We start from the raw sequence: 8,701 nt of genomic DNA, 5'->3' as shown, positions 1-8,701 counted from the left end.
AAAAAAAAAAAAAAAAAAAAAAAAAAAAAAAAAAAAAAAAAAGCCTTCCTGATTTACTGCTTTTGAATGATGGTGGCATTTAGTTATGTAGCTCTTAGTAACTAGTAGCATGAGAAAAGTAATCGGAATCTACCCTTGTTTTTAAACTCTCAGTTCTGGTTAGCATTCAGAATAACCAGACTTTTTGAATGTAACCAAAATTTACCTCTACTCCACATTTAAATTGATGCTAGATCAGCATTAACCCACTTAGAAATCAGAGGCCAGCTCCTCCATCCATGAAAACTGATGTAGAACCATTAACTATCAGTGGCTCTAAGCTTTTGCACTTATTCAGAATATGGCCCCAGGCCTCTGTATTTTGTGGCCCCCAGGGTTTCATTGACAATCAGTATGGATGCAGAATTAAGCTCAGAAAAAGGGAGGCCTGGTTTGAAAGATGGACCTTTTAATTCCTTTAATTTTAAAGTGGTGAACTTCAAAAAGGTTGTCTATGCTTAAAAAGATTATGCTCACCTAATTTAAAGGTTTCTGCATTACTCACAGTATATCTTTCCTCTTTCTTGTAATTATAACAAAGGAAAAACTACTTGCTATTAGCTGTTTTGACTCCAGGGAGCAGGACACAAGAGAACAGTCATTCACCCCTTTGCTTCTTACTCATCAGTTCTTTCACCCTTAAGGAATATTATTCAGTTATCTTTCTACCCTCTTCTATGGTTTTGGGGAGATTTTGGTCCTTAGAGGTGCTGGATTGACAGCTCTAGACGTTCACTTTTTCTCACACTTGGGGAAAGTGGCTGTGAAACCTTTTCCGTACTGCTGTCACTATTTCTGAATTCTTACCAGGAAGAATCAACTCAAGTATAGTTATGTAGAGTGTAGTTGTCACTATGCTGGTTCGGTCCTTGATATTTGCTGAGACTGCCATTAACTGTACTAGTTGTGCTAGTAGATTTTCTTTTGGTTTGAATTTTTTGGTTGGATACTTGTTGGCTGGGAAAACGCACCCTACCACAAAGTCATGTCGGGTAGGCCACTGCATAGCTATCTGATGGTATTCATGTTGAGCTACTCTTAGTCACAGCTGACTGCTGGCATCCAAATGAGATGCTGAGGTAGCCTCTTTCATCCTTCTGTGCTGAGGGACATGAGTTTTACTCCGCTGGTTCTTGGATTCTGGTATTTGCCAAGCACTGCTGTGAGACTGCATTGGCTGTGATGCACACTAGCCAGTAAAATTCTTGCTCCTGGCTTCATTTAGGCTTGGAGAAGTATAGTTGAAGAATTGGCATTCTGGATTTGAAGTGCATCACATCCTTAAGGAATCTCTGTATAGCATGTGGAGATGCTTAAATCTCTTAATGGTGGATTGTATCCATTTATTGGAACTGCTTCTACTAGGTGAAAGAGTTGGCACCTTTCCTAAAATGGGCTTGATATTTCCAGTTGCAATGGATCTGTATTGTTTCTTTGTAAGCCAGACATTGCTTCTAAGCCCACTGGGCTCCTCCCCGATGCAAGAATCTATTTGCCCAAATCCAGTTGCAGGATGAGGGCTCTAGCCTGCAACAATTTGGGTGTTGAAGTTTGTATATCAAGACATTATATTGTGCTGCAGCATTTGGATGGAGTGGTCTTACATAATGGATACAGCATGGTTTCACAGCGGTGCAGAATTATCATAACATGATGTGAATGGCTCAGCATCTGAGAAATAAGTTTGTTTGACAAAAACTTAGTAGGAACACTACACCCTGGTAATTTGGACAATTGGATCTAATTCCCAGTAGCAGATGAAAACTAAGTGAGCAGATACAGAAGAGACCTCGAAGGTGATTGTGGGAAGCATGAGCGCTCCAAAGCTGGGAACAGATTTAGCCAAGAAAGCAGCTATGCAGTACGACAATGTGTTCGTTGGTACTCCCTGTATTATCACAACTATGACTAACTTCTGAAAATGAACCTAGTGCTTTGTGTTGAGACATAATAGACCATGTTCACAGCTGGTTTAAATCAGCATAGCTGTATTAGCTTTCACAGACCTATTCTGATATACTCCAAATCAGAATATGGATTGTAATATCTTCCATACTTAATGGGTACTCAGGTGAACTTGTACCTGTGTTGGAGCTCAGAGAATTCAGTGGAAAGGCTCCTGTTCCCTCCAGTGGGATTTGAAACAGGTCCTGATACTGTGAGCACTTACACAAGTGCTTAAATTAACTACTGTTTTTAAGTCACCAGGATTGTTCATATGGATAAAATCAAGCATATGCAGTGTTTGCAGGTTTTGGGCCACAAATCTCTCTCTCTCTCTCTCTCTGTTTAGCAGATGGCCACTAATTTTTATTAGGTATGTCTGTTTCCCAAGTTCATGCCTGACCCTGTATCATTTATGAATGATGAGCAGTAGGCATTAAAACAACTGACCCAAATGCATGTGAACCTAGAATTTTAAAGGTACTGTAGCATGTATTTGACTCAGAGCATGCTGTCTTGGGTAATATTAGAGCCTAATGTATCAATTCAAACTCTCCCTTTCATGCCAGTGGAGAATATCAAACTTTATTTTGATATAAGGAACAGTGTGGGACTGGGCAACTTGACCTTCAGTTTTCTGCCTACAATCAACTTGTGTCCCCATTGTACGTCATAAGAGATCTGCTCTGTGGTGTTCTTTACTTTTTAAATGCATTTATGTCTTTGCACGCAACTTAGGCCAGCTTACATGCACAGTGTATAAAAATAAAAGGCCTTTTCCTGTGGGGATGACGCTGACTTAAATGTGCACTGGCAACATCTTTAATTATGTAATGCCATCTTGAAAGAAGATTAGATCCAAATGAACACTGCTTTTCAATTATTTGCTGTAGAAATTACTTGTGTATACTTTTGTCTTTGGTAGTAACAATAAATGTTGCAGTGTACTTAGGATATCTTTAGAGCTTAGGAACCTTTCAACCACATTAAAAATATTCACATTGAGATTTATTTTGCTAATCTTGTTTTGCATCAGTACAGTTTTCTAACAGCGTAGAGTTCAAATGGTCAGGCTAACATAGATGAGACCTGAATGTTTGCTTTGGAAAGTATTTGAGACGATGCTCTGGTGTCCAGTAATTTTCTAGGCAGATGTCGAGATGTTGCTTTAACCTCTAAATTGCTAAATAGTTTTAACCTCTGGATACCTAAATGATCCTAGTCTATTCTAGATGCCCCCTCTCTTCATATGATACTGCTGCAGTTGAGACCATTAGATGCCCTCAAGCAGAAGCAGGAATGCATGTTTTCAGTGAGCCAGCTTGACTCCTAGGTTTTGTTTCTCATTGCTTGGTGTGCCAGAACCCAGATTTGTTAGTTTTCTGAGTGCATTGCAAAAGCCAACTTTTTCATGAGATTTTGGGTTGATGTGAGAATATAGGGACAGCTGGGGAGGATGTAGGGAGCAGGGCAGTCAGGAATCTTGAGTGGATTTGCTTCTTCCTTTTGAGGCAGTCTAATTGATGAATTTCATAATGGAACATGAGGAAAACTGAACTGTTATGCTGATTATTTTATATCTTTAACCCTACACTTGAAATAGTGTAAGATGCCTACAACATGCCATACATGATAGGTAACATGAAAGGAAAAATATGCAACACAAAGTTATTTTAATAAGTAATTCACAAGGGATGGAATAAATGTCAAAATGAAGGGGAGAAATTTAATCAGGAGACACTAATCATCTGCCAGTATTCTTACAATGGCTTTTATTTGCACCTTAAGGGTGCCTGGCTTTCTTTGGGAATGTTAGTTTCATTCTCAGCAGCCATGGGAACCGTTTATCATAGACTTTTGCAGCTGGTATTTGCTTATCCAAACAACCCACCAATAATTCAAGATGTTGCTTTCTTGCCTTTTTACTCCCTGCCTATAGTAGGGGCATTTTTGGGAAATGTTCTACTGTTGCTCAGAATGCCTATAGCCAAGGGGTGTGTGGGTGTACACTCAAACACAAAGGAAGAAGGAAAAGAGGACTTTGCTTTTGAATGAGTGGTATTGGATGTAGTGCTGTGATGGTGAAAGAGTATAAGGTAACTTCCTCATTGGTAAAAGGACATGATGTACTATTCCACCAAATTAGTGTTCTTGCAGTGACTCAGGTTGCCTGTTCTCCAACCTTGCACAACCAAATTGCAAATGTCAAATGACATTTCACAACCAGAAACATCTTTTAATGAATAGTGAGAGTATGTTTGAAGGGAAGATTTATTTGACTACTACAAAATCCAGTTTGTTGCTATCAAATTAATGTGCCAAACTTCCAGCCCAGGTGGGGGCTGGCCACTGGGACTCTTATACTCCAGCCCCAATTTCTTCTACTTCTTCTCTCTCCCTACTTCTCTGTTTTCCTGAGAGGAAATTGGAGCTGGAGGTCCTGGCCCTGGCATTGGTGAGGACCTTAGGAGTTGGTAGGGGAATGGCAGGGGAGGGTGGTGGGGGTTGGGTGGTAAACCTGGCTCTGGGTCTAGCAATAAGTGAGGAAGCCCAGCAGGGTCTAGCAGTACTCCAGGACCCAGAGTGAGACCTGGAAGCCAGACAGCTCACAGGCTGTCCACTTGCACTCCCTCCATCTTCCATGGAGATGAAACAAAAAAAATGAAACATTTCAAAATAGTACCTCATTAAAAAGGTACCATTTTGGAGCCCTTCATACACTTTGGGAATATTTCAAAAGGCTTGTAAGTGGTACAGCTGGCCCTTTGAAACAATTCAATTGTTATGTCTATCCATAGCCTTTGTACATGCTATATTACAGTACATTGTTTTTGATTACATATGCTTGCCAGTGGTATAATACTGTTCTTGCTTTCATCAGAGGCCAGCAGAAACTGTAGATGAGGAAGAAAATGACCAACAGGAAGAAGAGAAAGATGAGGGAAAGGAAACATATAGAGAGATGAATGGAGAGGAACACTGGGAGGCTGTTAATGAAAGGAATGGGCTGAAAGAAAATGAAGAGGAAGTAAATGGGCATTATGAAGAAGAGCAGGGAGAAGATGAGGAGGTTGGCTCAAAGGAGGAACATGAGACAACCTCCTTAAATGGCAAAACAAATGCAGAGAATGGTGAAGCAATGGAACAGCTTAATAATCGCAATGAAGAGGAAGCACAAATACAAGAGGAGTTGGACTGTCAAAGCCAGGTAACAGTTTATCCTTTCAATCTTTTTTGCAATTATGCTATTACCTCTTCATTCCAGTACTAAGCTTCTGGGCCTTGAGTTTAGGCCCATGGAACTTCATTTTGGAGGAACAATGTGCTCTGGGGGGTGGGGGGGAATGCTTTAATTAGAGCGGCCGTGAGAGCTGCTCTAAGTGCTGGCAGTGTTATGTGTTTTCAGTGTGCTGCACTTCAAAATGGCGGTAAGGGTGCTTTACCTAAAGCTCATTCAACAAGAGTTGGTTAAATTGCCCCTGCCACCATTTTGAAGTGCAGGGATGCTTAATACATGTGAAGCAGAGGCTGCTGGAGCATGCTAATTAGCAGAATTGATTAACTGAGTCTGCTCTGATGCTTGCTAATTAGCATGCATTAGAGTACATGTCCAGCATGTGTATAGGTGTCTCTAGAGCCTACCCTGAAATCTTATGAGCAGTGATTTCAGAATTCATTCTCCAGCTGGAAAGTATGTAATATATCTGTTGCTCCAGTCTGCTGGCCCTGCTTCCATGAGTCGGCAGAAATTTGGACATGTAGAACACTTACACTCTCAAGAGCTAAGTTCTTGTATGGTTTGATACTTCATTGTTCCCTTGGTCAGAGCAGAGACACAACGTAATGTTGCCTGTTCATGCCTACTAGTTTAAAGAACTGTAATACTTTTTTTGGTTGGATGAGTCACCATGCACAGAAGTTGCATTAAAAAATATTGCTACTTTCATTTGGGTCAGCATAACTGATTTCTTTTGTTTGGTTGGTTTGAAAGAGACAGTGAACTAAGGCTCTTACAGGCAAGGGACCCTCTCTTTAAAAACACAAGTATTGTCACTTAGGACAAAGAGTAGAGTACAACACTTGGATATGATTGCTGCTGTACTCCTCTGTATGCTAATAAGAAAGGGCCTTCAGCTATAGGAAATGGAAGTGGGAATATCTGGTGTCACAGGAACCACCACAATGTGCAACTTGATCAGGAAACAGACTTTTCGTGGCTAAGTGGTAGGTAGGTATAAATATAATGTAATATAATACATTAATATAATGTATAAAAATACTGCAGTCCCCAGCGTTGAAGTGGGATGGACCACTGCCTGGTTCTGTACCATTAGGAAAAGAAGAAAATTTATATATGTATATAGTCTCATGAGCTTCAAGATAACATTTCTTATTTCTGATATGGACACTTATTCTGTTTCCACTTGTGCAATATGTAAGGCTGATTTTTCAGTTGAACCACAGAAAGAAAGGCCATGTACCAATGGAATTAATTCTAATTAGTTCTAGGCTTTATTCTATACTTGACATGGTGACATAAAACCTTTTGGAAACACTGTAGTAATTTTCAGAGCTGCGAGGGTTTATGCTGGAGGTTGGTAAAGTTTTTCGGCAGGGGGGCCAGAATGACCCAGCTCAGGCTGGAGGTGGATGGACATTTGGGCCCAACCACTGCTCTTCCCCATTGCTCAGCTCCAGTGTGGCATGGCAAAAGCCCTCTCATCTCCCATGCGGAGCAGGCAGAACTTCCTGTCCATCAGAGCCCCAGGTGGCTGACTGTGGCATGGCACAGGGAGACCCTCCTGTCACTGAATGCTGCCATAGCCATGGCTCCGTGGGCTGAACCCAAGGGCTTTGCAAGCCATATCCAGTTTGTGGGACATAAGCTGCTGACCTCTGATTGATGCTATCAAGAGAGGTAACACTTTTTGGAGGTTCAATTTGGAAGGTATGCTTGCTGGTTGGGAATAAACTACAGACATGCTCTAATTGGGGCAAAAATTCTGCTCCTTTTGCTGTTACATATCCTATTTATTTAAGATAAACAAGACTCTCAGCCTCCATTTTTTCATCAATTCTAGCATGACATTTAATGAACTACACGTTGGGATGCAATGAAATCCGTTACCCAACAAACTGAAAGTATTTATTTGGTTCTTTTTTCTTTAGGCTGACTCTCATCCTGAAAAAACATCAACAAACCCAAGAGTAACTATCACCAGCCCACAAGAAAGTGAAAAAAATGAACAAACCAATGAATATGCTGCTGTGGCATAGACATGAAAAAGTAGATTAGCAGAAAATGAAGGATAGTAATATTTGAAATTGAAAGCATGTTATTATCTGTTATTGATAATTTATAATGTGAAGATATAGTTGAGTACCACCTATTGAGTCTTGAAATGGTATTGCCATATAGAATGACATAGATAACAAACATGAATGTTTATTAAAAAGAAGATTGAATTATTTTCTCAAGATGCGACTTTCAGATAGATTTTAGGGGAAATATAAAGGGTTTGTTTAGCAATGCAATAAATAAATGAACTATTTCTTCTGTGTTATGAGATGATAAATAGTAATAGAATCAACTTTGTGTGGCATTGTTCCAATGTGCTCAAAAAAGCATAAGTTAGACTTCAGCATTTTTCAACAGATTTGTCTAGAAAAGATAAATATTTTTGTGACTCTTTCATTTGTGTAACATTTTTCCTAGATTAATAAGCTGCTAAAAATATTATTTGTTCTTTGTTTCCAAGTATATGTTTTAGAGATAATGAATTGGACTCTCTACTCCATGGACTTATACCCAGCTAGAACTGGTGCAGTGCAATAGAGAGTCTGTCCCAATGTCACTGGACAGTGGCTTTCCATTGCATTCATTTAGGAGCAGTAGGGAAGACTGTATTAATGCAAAGCATGTATTTAGCACCATAAATATATGTTGTACAGTTTTAATCTAATGCTACAGATTGATTGCTGCTCTGAGAAGCCTTATTGATTTCTCCAGGTGTACCAAAGTATAAGGACCCATGTATGTGGAGAAATTTGCAGGATTTGGGCTGTTGAGGAAGACTGTTTCTTTCAGAAACATACTGATTTATTTGCTTTTCAAAATTTAGTAATCTATCTGGTCAAAATGCTGAATTTATATGATATTATCGGTTAAGAAACCAAAATAGCAGGTACATAGAAGTGTAGTTAGCTTGGACTAGTTTTATAAAGACTGGATTTTGATTGGTTTGAAATTCAACCAATAAGAAACTAATTTATCACTGAAAACAATAACCCATATCCTCAGTTGGTGTAGATCAGCATAGTGCCATTGAAGTCAATGGAGCCATATGAGTTTACACACCACTTGAGGATCTTGCTCACCAGTTTTGTACACAACTCTCTGCTAGGTGTTCTGTGTATGGCAGTTCTTAGCAACAACAAAGTTAATTTCACCACTTCTAATTAGCTGCTTCCTGATAGGCTGTGAGTTCATTTGCATTAGTAAATGAAACCTTCATCTAGAATGTGGTAGGCTTGATGACATTGACTCTATCACCCCTTTGGAGCCAAGTCTTGACCAAAGCTGCCAATAAGTAGCAAGTCATAAGCATAGGGTTATTCTCTGATCTTGTGTATAAATCATTTTATTGTACAAAAGCAAGTGGGACTTTTAGGTCTTGCTTAGGAGTAGCTTATTTTATTGTTTAGGCTAGAAAACTGT

The 8,701-nt window shown here is 39.5% G+C and overlaps 1 protein-coding gene across 1 annotated transcript in view; it reads left to right on the top strand.

Annotated features, from left to right (window-relative positions):
• Nucleotides 1-7,676, top strand: part of DCDC2 (doublecortin domain containing 2) — a 122,770-nt gene extending 115,094 nt beyond the window's left edge. Inside the window, 2 exon segments of the mRNA XM_019523640.1 lie at nucleotides 4,865-5,191; nucleotides 7,153-7,676. Of these exon segments, the coding sequence (XP_019379185.1) occupies nucleotides 4,865-5,191; nucleotides 7,153-7,260 (435 nt within the window). The 3' untranslated portion in view covers nucleotides 7,261-7,676.
• Nucleotides 7,677-8,701: the final 1,025 nt, after the last annotated feature.

The sequence above is a fragment of the Gavialis gangeticus genome, unplaced genomic scaffold (assembly GCF_001723915.1).
Source record: "Gavialis gangeticus isolate Ggan-Ray unplaced genomic scaffold, GavGan_comp1, whole genome shotgun sequence".
Lineage (NCBI taxonomy): Eukaryota > Metazoa > Chordata > Crocodylia > Gavialidae > Gavialis > Gavialis gangeticus.
This window is presented reverse-complemented; position numbering and strand designations above follow the sequence as displayed.